The sequence below is a fragment of the Grus americana genome, chromosome 7 (assembly GCF_028858705.1).
Source record: "Grus americana isolate bGruAme1 chromosome 7, bGruAme1.mat, whole genome shotgun sequence".
NCBI classification, from domain to species: Eukaryota; Metazoa; Chordata; class Aves; order Gruiformes; family Gruidae; genus Grus; species Grus americana.
In genome coordinates this window covers 18,286,827-18,304,554 of record NC_072858.1, presented here as the reverse complement: position 1 = coordinate 18,304,554, position 17,728 = coordinate 18,286,827, and the positions used below count along the sequence as shown (strand labels likewise).

General features: G+C 52.8%; 3 protein-coding genes across 11 annotated transcripts in view; all 3 read right to left on the bottom strand.

Moving 5' to 3' along the window:
* Nucleotides 1–839: 839 nt before the first annotated feature.
* LOC129208750 (cytochrome P450 26A1) lies at nt 840–3,856 on the bottom strand. 3 transcript variants are annotated; one of them, XM_054832018.1, is made up of 7 exons: nt 3,667–3,856; nt 3,259–3,483; nt 2,867–3,154; nt 2,600–2,749; nt 2,129–2,263; nt 1,770–1,922; nt 840–1,578 (listed from the first exon to the last, which is right to left on the bottom strand). In XM_054832018.1, the coding sequence occupies exons 1-7, from the start codon at nt 3,853–3,855 to the stop codon at nt 1,237–1,239; spliced, it is 1,482 nt and encodes a 493-aa protein (XP_054687993.1). In that variant the 5' UTR covers nt 3,856; the 3' UTR covers nt 840–1,236. The 3 variants fall into 3 exon arrangements, with proteins under 3 accessions (XP_054687993.1, XP_054687995.1, XP_054687996.1); XM_054832020.1 differs by having other exon boundaries at nt 2,129–2,260; XM_054832021.1 differs by lacking the exon at nt 2,129–2,263.
* Nucleotides 3,857–7,070: 3,214 nt separating this feature from the next.
* Nucleotides 7,071–15,296, bottom strand: LOC129208770 (cytochrome P450 26C1). The gene is made up of 6 exons (XM_054832083.1): nt 14,992–15,296; nt 14,690–14,914; nt 14,303–14,578; nt 12,444–12,599; nt 8,371–8,877; nt 7,071–8,084 (listed from the first exon to the last, which is right to left on the bottom strand). Exons 1-6 carry the CDS (start codon nt 15,181–15,183, stop codon nt 7,722–7,724), a joined length of 1,719 nt encoding a protein of 572 aa, XP_054688058.1. The 5' UTR covers nt 15,184–15,296; the 3' UTR covers nt 7,071–7,721.
* A 667-nt stretch (nt 15,297–15,963) lies between these two features.
* The window catches only part of EXOC6 (exocyst complex component 6), a 95,611-nt gene continuing 93,846 nt past the window's right edge, over nt 15,964–17,728 (bottom strand). For 6 of the 7 annotated variants that reach the window (XM_054831500.1, XM_054831499.1, XM_054831502.1 and 3 more), the window contains 2 exons: nt 17,540–17,551; nt 15,964–17,093 (listed from right to left, as the gene is read on the bottom strand). In XM_054831500.1, the coding sequence (XP_054687475.1) occupies nt 16,961–17,093; nt 17,540–17,551 (145 nt within the window). In that variant the 3' untranslated portion in view covers nt 15,964–16,960. Of the gene's footprint in view, nt 17,552–17,728 lie in introns of all 7 variants that reach the window. The other variant, XM_054831505.1, reaches the window with a different exon arrangement.

The following is a 17,728-nucleotide window of genomic DNA, read 5'->3' as shown; positions in this document are numbered from 1 at the left end:
ATAGGTGCAGCAAGGGGCGGGGGGGGGGGGGGGAAGCACAAAAACCCTTATGGTTAAGCCAAAACAGGGGTCATGCCCAGGGCATTTTATCTGCCCCACTTACACACCCCCAGGGAATTGCATCTCAACAGTTGATTCCCTGTTAATCAATTCACATTAGTGCCTGCCTTTTAGTTTTCACTTTGCTGAATTCCAGGAAAGAAGTTCTTAAACCAAATGCATGCTCTATCTCTGACCTAGTCAGAGCTGTTGCATTTCAAGAAGAAATCCCAGCAGATTTTATTTGCTCTACCAGCTGATAAGAGACACCTTCGTAAGTAAAGATTCATAGCCAGCAGACTCAACACAGAACGAGATCCAGTGGTCTGTTTACACAGGTCAGCAGTAAGATGGGAGGAAAGGACCTTTATGGATTTTTTTTTTCCTCAACCTATTTTCTCTAGCTAGAGAGAAAGATTCACATTACACATTATTCTTCTGCTTCCCTTTTTTATTTACTATGTCTCAAGATTATGTGCTTGATAAGAGACTTCTACCTCTTGCTATCACTCCATACTTTTTTTTAGTGAGTGTACGTTTTTGCACTGCTCTTGCCACTTATGGGCTAAAACTTACAACAATTTACTATTCACAAGTGAGAACCACATTGGGGGTGGGAGGTAGGGGAGAGTTATGAGCATAGAAAGTAGCAAATAGCTCATTCACAAAAGCAGATCTGACTCTACATCCAAACTCTTTAGCTACTGTCTAGCATACATGCAGATCTTCATACAGAGGATCATCAAAAATAAACTTTATTATCAAACTTGAAATTTACACATTAAACATGAGATCTAGACACAAATAATACTGAAAACATTCTCAAACAATAACCATTTTAGGTAATTTGCATGAGTAGCTAGTTGCCATTGTTTCAAATGCCTTTCAGAATATTTCTTAATACATACACCATCGTGAAATGTCTTCAAATGTTTAAGCTGGCCAGCTTTTAATAAGATTTTTAAATAGGGGAAAACTTATTTCTATAGAAATAACATTATCTAATTATGAATCAGAGACCCATAATTGTAGTGCTTGAGGAAAAAAATATCATAGCCTTTTGAAATATTTAGAAGACATAAATAACTATTTTACATTTACAAGTTTAAATATTTAAAGACCTTTGTTACTATAAAAAGTTATTATGTACATATTAGATGCTATATAGAAATCCAGCCAGGGGCAAGCATTGACCTCTCAGATTTGGCCACTGAAACCTATGAATTTGGTAGGCAGATTGTCCACAGGGTACACTATAGGGCCCGTTTTCATTGTAGGAGGCCCATTCAGCAGCTGCCAGTCACAGCTCCGAGCCAACTCCACTGTAAATATTTTTAGAAGGACTTTTGCAAACTCTTTGCCCACGCAGCTCCTCAAGCCCCCACCAAAAGGAATGAAACTGAACCTAGAGGAATCCTCTGGAGATGGAGACATGAAGCGATCCGGGTTAAATTCATCCTTGTTGGTAAAGAGATCTGCCACATCGTGGGTATCGCAGATACTATAAATAACATTCCAGCCTTTAGGGATCTGGTAACCCTATCAAAAGAAGAGAAAGGAGACATGAAGCACCTTGCGGTGTTAAATAAGTTGAAGTGTCAGCAGAGGACACATTGGTGTACCCCACCTCCCCTCCTGGCTTCCTGCAGGTCACTCAAAGGCAGATACACTACATGAATGCACTAGTACTATGCAGCTGCACTGAGGAGTTGAGCCCAAGCCCTGCTTACGTTTAGCTCAAGGGTCTTCAGTGCAATTCGAAATCCTCCAGGAACAGGAGGGCTCAGCCTGAGGGTCTCTTTGATGACACAGCCTGTGTACTTCAGCTGCTCCAAGACCTCCATGTCCAGCTGCTTCTCTTGGTTGGGACTGCACAGCAACCCCTAGAAAGGAAGATGCTGCCATGACTTTTATGGAGCAGGTGGCCAGGTCTCCTGGCACTGCAAAGCAGCCACCTCTCAGCAAGTGGTGTTTTCCTGTAACACACTAGAAGTAAGTGACCACTAAGGGAGCCCCACCTGCGACACCTCTCCTGGGGGTACCTGCCCACTGCCCCTTCCTGTGAAATGTCTCTGGGGAAGACACACACCTTCACCTGCAGCTCTTTCCTCACTTTCTGGAGGACATCGTGGTGGAGCCCTAGGAAGGCGATCAGTGACGTGGCAGCACTAGCAGTGGTTTCATGGCCCCCAAACAGCAGCTCTGTGGCAGACTCCTTCAGCTCCTTACACAGAGGACAGAGGAGGGATAAAACAGGCCTTGAACATAGCATCTCTCCCAGACTCACTCTACCACCACCATGCTGTGCATCACTCCCAGGTTGGAGCAGGCACCCAGGGGCCAGAATGAGGATGGTGCTTATGCTCGCTGTGGACACGGCCCTGGTCCTGTGCTCTCCATCCAACAGCCTGGTTGCAGCCTCTGTACCCCAGTGCACTAGTAGTTTATTTCATGGGGAGAGGAAGCACCTCCTGCCCTCTCCTTTTGGCCACCCAAAGTAAGCGTGCTGTTGACAGACAGGATCAGGGAAAGGGATGGATCTGGCCCTGGGGAACCTCACCTGCATGTTGAGCTGCTCCCCATTGCCCTGTGTGTGCTCCATCAGCAGCTGCAGCGCATCCTTGTAGCCGCCCTCAGGCTCCTTGCGGGCCATCTTTGCACGGATGTTCTCCTCGATCTTGGCATGGATGATGTTACGTGCCCTCAAGCCCTGGCCAGGCAGCAGGAAGAGCAATGTGGGACTTAGTACTGCTATCCCTCCCACCCATTCCCCACTGTCCTGCATGCAGGGAAACCCCCTCTCCTCCCAGCCTGCCAGGAGCCTTACCCGGTAGAGCCCACTGAATGGCACGTCGATGGGCAGGGAGAAGAGGTTGCGGATCATCTCCTCGAAGGCCTCCACCAGCTGCTGCTCACCGTCGGGGCTGGCCTGGCAGGGCTGGAAGCCCAGCAGGATCCTCATGGCAATGCGAAACATGAGGCGCTTAACCTCGGGGTACACCAGCAGGCAAGGCCCGGCAGCACCCAGCCACCGCGCCAGGCAGGCGCTCACCTCCTCCTGGATGACGGGCACGTAGTGCTGCAGGGCGTCCCGGGAGAAGGCCCGCATGATCACCTGCCCGGGGGAATGAGGAGGAGGAGGAGGAGGAAGGGGACACAGGCTCAGCCGCTGCCCTCGGGGCGGCCGCACCCGCTCCCCGCCCGCCGTCGGGGCCGTACCTTTTTGCGGTGCTTGTGCTGCCCGTTGTGGAGATTGGAGAGGCAGCCCGAGCCCAGGATGGTGCGCACCGAGGCAGGCCACTGCACGGAGACGAGCCGGTGCTCGCCCAGCAGGATGTGCCGCACGTTCTCGGCGCCCATCACCCGCACCGTGGGCCGCCCGAAGAGGTGAGTCTTGTAGATGAAGCCGTATTTCCTACGCTTCATCTGCAGGAATTTCCGCCTCTGGACAGGGGAGGGGAGGAAATAATTAAAAAAAAAAAAAAAAAGGAGAGGAAGGGGCAGGGAGAGCAGCTCTTTCCCACCTGGGCACGGGAGCCCGGCGAAGCCGCTGCTCATCCCCCTCCCCTGCAGCCAGAGGAGGAGCCGGGGCTCTTCTCCGCTCCCCGCGGCATCGCCTCGCCTTACCTGCAGCACCATCTGCAGCGTCTCCCCGAAGAAGGGTAGCCCCATCGTGCCTGGGGGCAGCGGAAGCGGGCAGCTGGGGTCCCGGCTGCTCACGCAGTACAGGTCCCAGAGCTTCACGGCGGCCAGGAAGAGTAGCAGGGGCAGCAGGAAGGTGCACAGGGCACTGGCGACCAGGGCGGAGAAGCCCATGGCTGGGGAGCGAGTCCAGCCCGGCCCCACGGGAGCTCCGAGTGCGCGGGCCAGGCTCGCAGCGGGCCGCCTTTTATACCCTTCCCAGGTTGCTGCCCACCCTACCTTGGTCCGATAAATTAGTTCACCCAAAGTTCATCTTTAATTGCGGATTGCGGTCTGGCTCCTCCCCCCGAAATCTTTAACTATTTGCTTTGCGCGGCGCATCCTGTCCTCCGCAGACAGCCGCCGGGGAAAGAAAGGTGCTGCCGGGCACGGCGACAGCGGCTCAGGGCTCGCTCTCCACTGCACCGCGCTCAGCGAGCGGGCTGCGGGACGCTGCCGACAGCTGACAGCCGCGGGCCGGCCGCCTCCTTGGATTTATCGCAGATGCTCGTTAGAGACCAGCAGGTTGCGCCGCGAAATGTCCCGCTCCAGCACCCGGGATCCCCGCTGCCCGGAGACACCTACCCCCGGGGGCGCTCCCCGGCCCATGCGCTCTGCCAGCTGCAGAGCTCCTTCGCCCGCCCGCTGCTGTCGCCGGCCGGGAACGGCGAGCCAGCGGCCGGAGCCGGACCGGTGCTGGGGCCGGACGGGGCGGGCGCTCCCCCGTGCTGGGAGGGCCCGGTGGCTCGCCGGGCAGAGCCGCAACTGTGCCGCAGCATCGGCGGAGGAGCCTCCGCTGTCCGCTGGTTCACCTCGAAAGGCCCGGCTTGTATTTCTGACCGGCCGCGGAGGAAGGAGCCGCAGGCTGCAGTCCGTCTCAGCCTCCCGATGCAGGTTCAAGCGCGGGTCACCGAGGGAAAGGGAGGTGAGCGCGGAAAGGAAACACCTAACCCGCCGTGCCCAGCTCCTCTCCTTGGGATCCGCTGCCCGCCCTCGCCCGGGGGCCGTCGGGGCTGCCGCGGTCGGGAAGAGGCACTCGGCACCGGCCGGGCACCCTGCCTGCAAGCCACGGCGAGGAGGGGCAACCTCCGGAAGCCGTCGGGCAGGCACGGGGGGTTGCTGTCCGGGATGGAGCGGCGGCTCAGGCCAGGAGGAGTGCGGCGGGACCGGGGCTGCAGGGAGGCTGCGCTCGCTGGGTCCCGGCGCAGGAGGCGCCGTCCAGGGGACGCGGCCGCTGGGGAAGGGGCGTCCGGTGCGGACCGCGGCTGCGGCGACGCGGAGGAAGGGAGGGACGGGGACGCGGAGCGCTTCGCTGGGCACGGCTGCTACCAATAAACTATCGAGCTCGCTTTTTTCTTTCCGTTTTTTTCCTCTTCCCTCCCTGTTACTTTTGCTTTCTTATTCCCAGACAAGCTCAATAAACGCTGGAAGTTGCGTGTGTGTTTGTGTGTGTGTGTAGATGTCACTTTAAATTATTTTTCTGACAATCAACGCATCACACGGGACCCTCCCTCCTCTTACGATGCCTTGCGGGAGCGGGGCTGCCCGCCTCCGCAGCCCCTTGCCCGACAGAGAGACACACACACACACACAACCCCCCACACCCCCACCCGAGTGGGTGGGGGGGCACTTCCTCGCCCCCAGAGCCGGGCAGCCCCTCGGGGTACGACCGGCGCTGGCCGGGAGCGGCGGCCGCGCCCTGACCCGGCGCTCTCCCCTTGCCGGGCGCTGACCTGCTTGTGACCTACAACACGGACCGTGACATCTGCGTGAACCCGGCCGGCAACCGCGCCAAGTTCACTGTCTATCAAAATAACGAGATACGGTGGCCTGAGCACCGATAATTGCCACAGGAAGGCTTTATTATCTCCCCAGCTGTGTATTCCCCAGCCATCGGCTCGAAAAGAATCAAATGGTAAAGAGTGAAAGGGATAATTAAAAACATCTTGGAAGGGGGTCAAGAAATTAACAGCCTAATATGAACAAACTTTGATTACAAGTAACAATTATTACACTTCATTTGTAAATGCTTGTGTTTATCTGCAAACAAAATCAGTTTCAAGTCTTTTTTTTTTTTTTAAACTAGATTCATGTTACATTTTTCAGCGGGTGGCTACGGGGCTCGTTAGCGCTCGGGGTAATTTTTCAGTGCGCTGCTAGAGGAGCCCTAGCCCTCCTGCACCCGGTGCTGGGCGCTGCAGGCCCAGCCCTGCCCGCAGCCCTGCCCACAGCGCTGCCTGCTTTGGGAGCCTGCATTGCCCGCGGGTCACAGCCACGCCAGCAGCTCCTGCTAATTAAAGTTAGTCATTGCCACTTGCAGCCACCACCTACTGATTTCACCTCTGATAGCCAGAAAGATTCACCTTTCAGGACAAGGTCAGCAGGGGCAGAGGCTCTGGTTCACTACGGGGTCGACCTGCCAACAGCACTTAACTCAGCCCTGCAGTTCAACCTCTTCCAGATTTGACCTGTCACATTTGGGAGCCACGTTTCTGCCCCAGGTAGTGTTGCGCTCACTGCGCAGCCCTCTGACAGCTAACAGCAGCTCACGCCCTACTGCAGTGCCCCAGCACCGACGTGCAAGGGGGACTGTCCAGTGCAAGGTCATTTGTAGCGTGGCATTGAAGCAGGACGATGACAGATTCAGGGGACAGGGAGCTCCCCTAGAGCCTTTCCCAAGGGACTCTGTCCTAGCGCCACATTTCTGCCCTCACAGGTCAAGCTGCTGGTGGTTCCTCACAGAGAGCACACTGTGCCACCAGGCCCAGGATGCACTGGATGGACAAGGCGGATGGTTTCCCCCACTGCTTCCACGCAGGATACATGACAGTAGGGAGCAGCAGCGAAGCTGAAAGGAGCTTATAAACACGTGGCAGTGGAGCAAGGACCTGGGCCCAACTCTCTTCTCAGTGCACACGCAACAGGACTCAATTTTACATCAGAGAGCAGAAAAAACCTGTTTCTCAGCAAGGCATGTGGTACTCAAAAGCTACCTGGTGCCCTCAGCACCCAGGCTTAGCCCCGTGTACCACCTCCTGGATGGACCCACGGAGCTGCTGTCCTGGCACTTTCCCTGGCAGAGCTAGGCTGCAGGAGGTGACAAGGTCAGTCTGGCCAGCCAGCCACCATGGGGCCTGCATCACCTGGCAAATGCCCCTTCTGTAATGTGAACAGCATCATCAGGAATAGGGGACTTTCTACCACAAATCAGACATATTCAGAAATGTCCATTTTCCAAATGTTTATTCCCCAAAGCCCCCTCCTCTGCTTCAGCCTGATCCCTCAGTCAGGCTGCAGCTGGGGAGTGCAGCCTGCAGGGACACCAGAGGCTTTACGGCAGACCCCAAGCAGCAGCACAGTGCTCAGGCACAACATACACAGCTACTACTACTGGGTGAATGACACACATCCTCTTTGTGCCGGCTCTAATGTGAAGTCCAGGAATAAGATTAAATATTTACAATAAAAGCCACTTTACACTCTAGTATTCTAGCTACAGCTGAGGCCATGGACTGGGCAGCCCCAGCTTGTGTTTTCCTGCAGATCCCCTCCATCTTTCCTTTTTTACATCTAAAAAGCTACACTGTGCAGAATGTTCATCCTGCTTCTCCTATAACACACCCACAGGAGATAACCCTGGGACAGAAAAGCTCTGGGAGCCTTAGCTGTAGGGCTGGGAGTTTTGCTCGCCATCCCTGGTGGCTGAAGACCTGCGTGGGGCAGGGGCTGGCTGACCCCCCATGGGGGATGCTCCCTTTCCAGCAGCTTCAGCGGGCTTTGCCCCTGGTCTGGGGCCGAGGCTTACCCCGGTGCTCAGGAGCAGGACTCTGCAGGACCTTCCCTACCAGCTTACACACCAGGAGGGGAAAAATACAAAGACCTTTGGGGTTTTGCTCTGCAGTGATCCAGTGCCATACCCAGCCTGGGCCAGCAGAGACCTGCCCCCAGCAGCCGTGGAGGGGCATTGACGCCAGGGCTGAGAGGGGCAGCATGCCCCTGGCTCAGGCCTTGCTGCCACGGCTGGGCTGCAAGAGGTGGAAGTAGAGCTGCAGCCCATCATCAACGGGGTGCACAATGGGCACGGTCTGCATGGCGGGGTAGCCGGGGGTGGCCAGCTCCCAGCGGGCTGTGCTGACCAGCTCGATGGCTAGCAGCTTGAGGATGGCCTGTGCCAGCTCCTTGCCAATGCAGCTCCGCGCCCCGCCGCCGAAGGGGATGTAGTGAAAGCGGCTCGCAGTCTCCATCCGCGTGGCACTGAAGCGGTCTGGGTCAAAGCCACTGGGGGGGCTCTCGTAGATGGCAGCCGTCTCATGCGTGTCACGGATGCTGTACATGACGCTCCAGCCTTTGGGGATCTGGTAGCCCTGGGGGGTAGGAGAGAAGAAGGAAGGAGAGGAGCGTTACATACCTGTGCAGCCAGCTGTGCTAGTGGAGGGTGAGCAGAGGATGCCTGGGGACAGCCCCATCACATTGGCCATCTGCTCCACAGCTCCTTTTCTCCCCAGCCCAGCTGGGACCCATGGAGGTTGCTGGGTGCCACCTTTCCCTGAGCTACACTGCCAAGCACCACCACTGTGCTGGACACAGGGTGCTTGCAGGCAACAGCAGGCAGCAGCTCCCTAGCAGCCTGCTGGTGTTTGAGGCACTTACATCCAGCTCAAAAGTCTGCAGTGCTGTCCTGTAGCCTCCGGAGACGGGTGGCAGCACTCGCAGCACCTCCTTAATCACACAGTCCAGGTAGCGCAGGCGGCTCAGCTTCTCCAGGCTGATATCCGAGGGGCAGCAACAGCTCTGCCCTGACAGCGCCTGGAGCTGGGGGCCAGTGCAGGGACGGCTCTGGGGGAGGGTGGGCTCCAGCGGGGTGAGAGGCTGGGGGGAACCTTCCTCCTTTGGGCCCGGGGGCTGGCTCTGGTCCTTGCGAACATCTTCGGCAGTGGGGTGGAGAAGTGGCTTATCACTGTTCCTGCTCTGGGTGGTCAGGGTGTCCGGGCAGGGTCCTGCAGGGCAGTGCTCACACTGCTGGTACAGATCATGGGACATCAGCTCCTGCCTTATTTTTTCAATCACTGAGGGGTGCTTCAGTAACAAGAGGATCAGAGAGGTGCTGGCACTAGCCGTGGTGAAAAAAGCAGCAAATATGAGCTCAATCGCTGACTCCTGGGAGAGGAAGGAAGGTGACAAGTTTGAATGCCATTTTAAACTGGTTATGATTCAGACTGTTCTTACCTTTTGCAGGTTTTGTCCCTGTGCAGAGGGCCCTGGCCTCCCCTCTGCTCTCCACAGCCTGTGCTCACCCTGGGTTGGCAGGGACCAAAACAAGACACCCTTGTTCTTCCAAGAACTCTGTACAAACTGGACATCCACTTGCCAAGTGACTGATGCAGAAACATGACTGAGATGAGTACACATCACCTCCAATCCAGCTCTTCTGAGCTTTCCTCCCAACATTTACAAATTTTAAAGAAGCATTTTAACATATGTTTTAGCATACTGAGTGAAGTTCCTTTCAAGCATTACGCTTTTTACCTTCATCTGCCAATTCCCCTTTGCACCCAGCTTTTACCTTTCCACCCGGCCAGGGGTTATGAAGCCGTGTGTTTATGCATAAATCCTAGATGCACTGGCAGCTAAAATGGGTTGCATTTGATCCATCTCCAGTTATAATCGACCATTTGCTTGTCTGGGAGGGGGACTCAAACCAACAGAGTCAAAAGCAGAAAGACCTCCCTGCTGTAGCAGGTCAGCCCAGGAGGTGCGGTAGCTGGCAGGGAGCTCTCCCGCAGGGATGCACACATCAGGCAAAGGACTTGCTCGCTTTTCAAGCTTTACAGCCTGAAGCACAGCAGTGTTCCCGATAGCTCCATAGCAGATGTGTCCATAACAGGTTAGGAGGTTAACCAGCTCAGAACGACCACAGCACAGTCAAATCCATAATACCTGCCTTAACCCGGCTCATGGATCCCCTTGCAGCCTCCCAATCTCTCTGGGACTGTCTGCAGGGTCTATAAGGCACAGCACATGACAGTTTGCTGCGGGCCATTTGCAGCAACAAAGTTAAGAGTTGCCCGGAACTGGGTCATAGCATGGCATGTCTCTGACAGCAAAAATAATGCTCAAAGCATAATAATAAAGCACCATCTGAAGGTGCCAGCTGCTTGGTAGCACTGGGCTGGGAGCGCTGAGGCCAGAGGCCAGACCCAAAAGCCACGGGAGAAGCCCCGAGGGAGGAGCACAGGGAGCTGCCACCCTGGGAGGGGCTGGGACCTGGTTGGCACTACCGAGCACTAATCGGTCCAGCCCAGGGGCAAAGTGGAGCAAAACCCCCCAGGGAAACAGAGCAGTTTACTTTCACACAGCTATGTGTCTGGATTTTAAATTGTTCTGACACAACCGGTTTCTGCAGAGGTGAAGCCAAAAACACAGGGAAGGACACCTGAAGCCTGAAGGTACCTGGAGCCAAGTCTGGTAATGTCAAGGGTAAGGTAACAAGGATTACTCTTTGCTTCCATCCCCAGCACCATATATTGCCTGGACTAGACGCTTTTGCCAAAGTGCGGCTCTGAAGGGCATCTTTCCGCTGAAATAAAACCTCTGAAATAACAGATCCCTGTTGACCTCTAACACATCTCCTGCAGGCGTTAGCAGGAATTTTTACATTCACAAGGTAGCAGTTCCAGATGAAATCTCTCAGTTCCACCACTTGCAATTAAAACCCAAGACATTTCAATAACATGCAAGAAATTTAGGGCAGGCTCTGTGGTTTGAAATAACAGCCCTTATGACTCCCTGCATCAACTTCTGACAGTGCTGCTACATACGTCGTGACACCAAGCTGTTTACTTTCCTTCCCTGCTTTACAGGGCCAACGTAACGGGTGACGGGGAGGCAGCATCCTCCCACAGCTTCATCATCAGTGTTGTCCCTGTGCTAAAGCCCAACTCTCTGTCCTGGGAGGCAGGACCAGTGGTGTTATGGTTCCTCCCATCCAGCCAGTGAGGGCATTATTATGTAGGATGGGGGTTTTTTTTAACCTTTCCAAGGTTTTAAATGTCTCAAAACAGTACTTTTGGCAAAGTGATATCTTTTTAATGACCTTTATATTTCAAGGGTCCTGCTGAGTTCATGCCAGCAGTGCAAATCACAGTGTATTTAGGAAAATTTCTGGGAAAACTGTCCTTCAGAATCATTTGAACAAAAAGCAAATTTGTAACTAGTGTGTGCCAGTGTGTGGAGTGTCTCTCAAAGTCAGATATATCAACAACTCTGAGACAGCTTTGGACTTTTTATCCAATTACACCATTTCACTGGATGAGAGCTCTACTACTGTTTTATTAGAGTGGAGAATATTGCCAGAATTGCAAGCACAGACTGTCTGGTTTGCAAGTCATTTTGTTAAATACAGACAAGGTAAAAAGTTTCTAACTCTAAAGGTACACGACAGCATATGAATATATATTCATTTGAATCAGCTGACCTGAGGTCACTGCCATGTTACTCCATGTTATGTTTAATATCCCCTTATTCCATTTGTGGTCAGAGACAGGGTCGTGATGAGAGATCATGTAATTATTCATGTGTAATATCCATGTGAATACTAACAGAGATGAATCAATCTTAATCAATCACATTTTGAATCTGGCAATTATTTTTTAAAAGTAATTATATTATAATAAAACCCCATACCATTAGAATAAATAATATAATTAAGAATTGTAATAAAATTACTTTAAGAATATATGCTGGTTCTAATTGTATCTAATAGTCTTTCAAATATTTTAGATTTAGAGATTACACTTTTACAAAATATTGATAAAACATTAGTCTTTAGATAGTTTTCCTTAAATACCTAAATAAATGGTGAGACTATGTGTGTTCAATAGTTTTAAACTATATTAAAATACTTTTAAACTACATTGAGGTGCTGTACCCATGTAAAACTGCTTCAAAACTTGTTAGATAAATGCAGTGTTATCTGTCATTCACTGATACCAAGTGACCTGGAGCTATGAATGATGCAGTATTAATGACAATTTTTTCCCAAGATCTTTGCCAAAACACTCTTCACATTCAGTTGGTAGTTTTGGCTCAGTAAGAACTGAGTTCATCCCTAAGTCTCAGCGATGCATCATGTTGCATCACAGCAATCCACGAGCTAGATGATCTAATTAATGACAAGGTGATAGGGAATGACCCTGAATCCATCATTCCATCCCTGGACCCATTTTGATTTATTGTCTCAGAGATTTCTGGGCTCACAGCCTCGAGGAATACAGTGACATGATCTACACACCATGCTATGCCAGATGCTGGGGGATGTTTGAGGAGCAAACGATTAGCTCTAAATATTTCCAGGATAGTATCTTGAAGGTTACCGAGTGCACACCGATGTACAAAGCCTTAGCACAGCCACACAACCCTGCCAGCATCCTAAGCCAGACTGAAGCCTGGTGACTGTGAAGAGGAAAGATAGAAGAGGCCTTTATTTCCTTTTTAAGTACCAGCTCTCTTCTAATACAGAGACACAATCCTACAGGAGCAAATGAGCATGCCAAGCCCAGGCTTTCTCGCTTGCACTGGAGATGGTGTCCTCAGAGCTGGTAGAAGGAGGGCAGGAGCCAGCGGCTGGTGGCGGGTCCCCACACAGCCCTCCTCCTGCCCCTCAGCCCAGGTCTCTCAAACAGCCACTGAGTCAGAAGGGACACTGAAAGAGAGGGTTTCCTTACCTTTAGCTCCTGCATGGTGAGTTCTTTGCCATGTTCCTTGGCACTGTTTATTATGAAATCCAGAGCATCGCTGTGATCTTCTGGGTTGTTTCTCTGCAGTTTTTCCTGTATAGCCTTCTCCATAAACTTATGTAGCATGTCCCGTGCTTTGATTCCCTGCAGGAGGCAGACACAGTTCAGGAGAGCCTTAGGAACCGCCCCCCTCTCCAGAGAGACCAGGGAACCCCAAGTGTGGCAATCCTTAATCCCAGGATTGGTAACAGCGAGAATTGTTTAATCTGTTGCCCAGCCCCAGAGCCTTGCAAGAGGCAGCAGTTTTGGGGGAACCACTGCAAATTCTGTTGCCTTGCTATTGTGAATCAAATACAAGAAATCCTAAGAAACACTCTGAGAGGAAAAGACAGTAAACCCACGGTATCAAGTCCAGAAGCATCTGCGCTGAACAAACCCACAGTCGTGTTTGGTCCAAAAGAAGTTTGTCCAAAGGGACAAGAAAAGGTAACTTAATAAAACTGAGTCCAAGCAGCAAGGCACATCTGAGACAGGAACAAATGAGTGGCTTTACCAGGGTATAGTAGATAAAGACACATTAATCACACCCAGCTCATCTCTGGTTGCTTTGCACTCCTGTGCAGCAAAATTTTCAAGTAAGGCCTCAGCAAGTCAAGTGATCAGCAAGCTCTTTGCAAAGTGGAATGGATGGAGTCACAGAGTGTGTGGCTCTGTATCAAGATGCCTCCTGCAAAAAAGCCAGAGGGACCAGAGATTTGGGATGAAAAATGGCCAATGACAGATGTTGGGAAGACGATACAAAGGCTGAGATTTGAGGTGGGAAGGATTGGACAAAGGAAATGGCAGGGAGCAAGGGAAAAGACAAGGGGACCTAAATCCAAGCTGAAGAGGTTGGTCTGGGGCCAGACAGGCTGTGGCTGACCTGAGAGAGGGCAGGGAGCAATAGGATGGGGGGGGGGGTGAAAGCTCACACTGGTGACAACCTGCAAAGGGAAACTGGTGAGGGAAAACAAGAGCTTTGAACTGGTGGAGAAGAGCAGCAGGGAGGCTGGGGGAGAACTGGGACTGGCTGGGTAAGGTCATTTGGTGGGGTAGAGTTCACAGTGGAAATAAGAGATTGGGCAAGACCTGACTAAAAGGGTCAGGAGACTTGAGCTGTGGTAAGGATGGAGAACCCAAAGCCAGAGGAGGGAACGCAGACTGAAATGGGAGAGGAAGAGCAGGACAGGGGACTGATACCTAGAGCAGGAGTGTGGGGAGGTAGGGGGCAGGGCAGCAGGGAAGAAACGGTGGGTTGAAAGAAGCAGAGGAGACTGTCCCTCTGCCATGTTCCCTTTCAGGACCCCTTGCTGTCTCTCTGCTGCTGAGGACAAGGGACCAGGGACCATAAGAGGGTCTTAAGTCCTCGGCCTGCCCTGTGGTGCACAGGGAATGCTAACCTGAGGTGTGCTGTGCCCACTTGCCTTAGTGCTCATGCCCACGGACCCCTCTGCCATGGACTGACATAATCCAGGTGGGATGAGATGGGACAGGACCAGACATGATGGACTAACCAGAGCTAACTGAAGCAACATACAGGGTGAGGGAGGAGAGAAGCCCTTCACTGTACAATGAGCTGGAGCCAGTGCCCAGAGATGCTGGAAGTCAACCAGGAGCAGGTGAAAAGTGCAGAGAGAAGGGGAGATGGCTGAAGTGGGCAACACACCAGGCCCTCAGACCCAGAACAGGGTGCTGCAGATGTCCTGACCCATTGGAAATGCCCCTTGGGGGCCTGGGGACAGTGGGTCTGTGCCGCCAGGGCCCGGGCCCCTGCCCCCAGGCAGAGGGAGCGGGGTAGGCAGCAGTACCTTGCGCAGCCCGCTGAAGGGTATGTTGAGGGGCAAGGAGAAGAGGTTCTCCACCAACTGTTCAAAAGTTTTGGCCAGGTCCTTGAACTGCTTTTCCTCCAGGCGGAGCCCCAGCAGAATCCGAGCTGCAATGCGGAAAGTTAAGGTTTTAGCGGAGGAATAAACTGCGATGGAGCCCGGCTCCATGCACCAGCCCCGCAGCTCCCAGCTCACAACCTTCTGGATCCGCGGCAGGTAGCTCTCCAGGGCAGTGCGGCTGAACACTCTGGCCAGGATCTAGGAGGAGAAGGGGGGGAACAGAGGCAGGTGGTTAAAGTGGGGGGTCCCACATGCCACTGAGGCCCAAGCCTGGGCTGTGTGCTCTGTCAGGGCGGCCGTGAAGCTCACCTTGCGGCGCTGGCGATGCAGGTCACCAATGGAGCCGAGCAGAGTGTGGGAACCCAGGATGATCTGGGTGCTCTGGGGCCACTGCGTGCTGACCAGCGTGTGCTCGCCCAGCAGGATCTTGCGGATGTTCTCAGCGCCTGTCACCCGCACCACCGGCCGGCCCAGGAGGTGGGTCTTGAAGACATTTCCATACCTCTCCCGCCGGGAGCTGTGGAAGCGGGAACCCTGGGGACGAGCTGCAGGTCAGCCCGGGGCTCCAGCCAGCCCCTTCCCACCCCATCCCCCGTCCCCCTGCGCCTTACCTGCAGCAGCCAGTGCAGGCTCTCCCCGAAGAAGGGCCAGCCCATGGAGCCCTTGGGCAGGGGCAGGGCGCTGGCGCGGTCCCGGCTGAGGCTCCAGCGCAGCGCCCACAGGTGCCGGCACAGGATGACCAGCAGCGCCAGGGCCAGCAGCGCCAGCGCCGCCGCTTCGGGCCAGGAGAGCCCCGCCGGCATTCTCCTCCCGGCGGCGGGGCAGGCGCGGGGCGGCGGCGGGTCCCCGCCCCGGGGGCTCGGGGACGCGGGCGGCTCGGGGACGCGGCCCCGGCGGCTGTCAAACTCAGGGGGGCCGGGCGCCCCGCGTCTCCGCTGCCGGCGGCGGGCGCTCTGCGGCTGGCCCTGCCGGCTGCTGCCCGCCCGGCCCCGCTCGCCTCCTGCTGCCGGTTCGCCCCTCGGCCACATTTATATAGATATTGGCCACTTACGCCCGATCCACCTTCGGAGATGACGTCTCCGCTGCATATTTAAGCAGCGCGGCCAAGTGCGGTGATTGGAGCGGGAGAACAGGGGATAGTGACTTAGAGGCGCGGGGACGCGGCCGGGGCGAGCGGGGGCGGCCGGGGCAGCCCCCTCTCCTCGGGGCTGGGGGCCCGGTGCCCCTCTCCCACCCCCCGCCCGGCCCCTCGGGGCGCCCCCCCGACGGCACGGTACTGCCGGCCCCGCCGCTCCCCCTCGCCGCTGGGTGCCCCCTCTGCCCCGCCGGGAGCCCCCAGGCGCCCCCTCGGGCCAGCTCTTCCTACCGTCCGGGGAAGGCAGCGAGCCCCGTCCCGGGCTCCCCCGACCGCAGCGGCAGCCGGGGGATCCCACAGCCCCCGGGACTGCACCCCGCCGTCGGGGCCGTCCGGACCCCCGCCCTCCTGCCCCGGGGGTAAATGACCAAAGAGCCAGGACCTGTACAGATCCCAATGAAACCAGCTCTGAGGGGCGTTGCAGTGTGAAATTAAACAGGAATACGGGTGAAGTTTGTATTACTGTATTTAGACCGTCAATAACTTAAAAATACAGCGAAAATGTACATTATTTTTACATGTTCCATTTGGTTTGTATTTGTTAGACATTCTCTTTTGCATCTAGAATAGCCAGGAGGGGAGAGTGCAAAGAGACCGGTGGTGGGACGAAATGCTAATCGCTGGGATGGCTCTGGCGGTAGAAAGCGCATACTGACAAACAGATGCAGCACAAAAACAACAGTGGCAAATCTATTCCTTGCTGCAACCTGGGGAAAAGAACCCGGGATCTTACAAAAGTACAGTTAAAAATAGTAACCCTGAGGAACAAAACCAAAACAAAATGTCACATTATAAAGAACTCAAATGGTTATTTACATTCACAACCTCAAGATTAAACCGTTTTGGAGAACAAAGCCTATAAGCCCTAATGCTAAATAAATATCAAGTCTAGTTGTCAGGTAGTTTTCAAAGGTACTAAAAATCAGAAGATTTTGTCATACCTCCAGACTACAAAATCTGGTATACAAAATTATGTCCAATCACTTTAAGGCTAATATACAGTTAATGCAGGAAAACAATAAGCGACATCTGAAATGCAAGTATCTCAATGCTTTAAAAACATTAAATCAGGATTCATCCAGAAAACAGCAACTAAGGGATCATTTCTCAAATAATTCCTACCCAGAGCAAAATTTTGGACACCACGTCTGCAGATATTTAAATAATGTATTTACAGTTCAGCTGTTCCATGTACAATACAATTGAGCTGTTTTTTATTGTACAGTCTCATTTTTCACCATTTGTTTACAATATACAAAATAGTATTCGATCCATTAAAAATACATACAAAGATTGTTTGCTGAAGACTCCATGTAGAAGCCATCTACTGCATTTTTCCTTTACTCGGTCAAACGAATGTCCTAACTGATATCACTGTTTGCTTAGTAGAAATAGTGGCTAAGAAATACCTCTTGGCATGATGAGATACCGTTGATTTAACAGGCCTATGTGTGCTGGGACATACCATTCACTAAACTCCTAAGTTGTTTTACTACAGTCTCTATTAGCTTCTGCTTGTCACGATCATTCTTCCTGAACTGAGCAAAAATGTTGTTCTTTTTGCTAGAGTCTTTCATGCTGGAGAAATAAAAAAGCAAGTGACACAGACATGTTAGAAATATAATTTGGAAAGGAAAAATCGGACTATTTAAATAGGTTTAATTTTGTTCCATTTTGATCTTTCTGTTAATAAGAATGGAAAGATTACAAACCCTGTTATCTATGTGTTTTTAAATTAAACTTCTGCACTGCAGAACTCATTTTAACAAAAATTACTTCACAAGTCATGCAATAAGTATTAAGCAAATATTACTTTGGCAGGAAACTGCCCCTACGAATTGCATTAGGAGAGAAGCAAACCAGAAAATACTAATGTATCATCTCCTTCCATGGTGTTTTGTTCATCGTCAAATTACCCGATATCATTATTGCTGACCTCCCGTATCAATGGATTTTGAAACCAAATTCGGGAAATAAAATAAATTGAAGCAACGACATTTTGTAACAATATAGGTGATACGTACCCTCTGTGAACTCTGCAAAATACACATTCACCGCAGGCAGGAGAGGAGAGAAAACACCGTTAGAAAATGCCTTTAAATCACAGTATATTTTGATACAGGTTTTAAAAGCAGGTTGATGCTTGGCTGGCGGCAACGCACCCTCCCTTCCCACTTGCCGGGCCAGCCGAAACGCTCGCACCGGCTTTACCA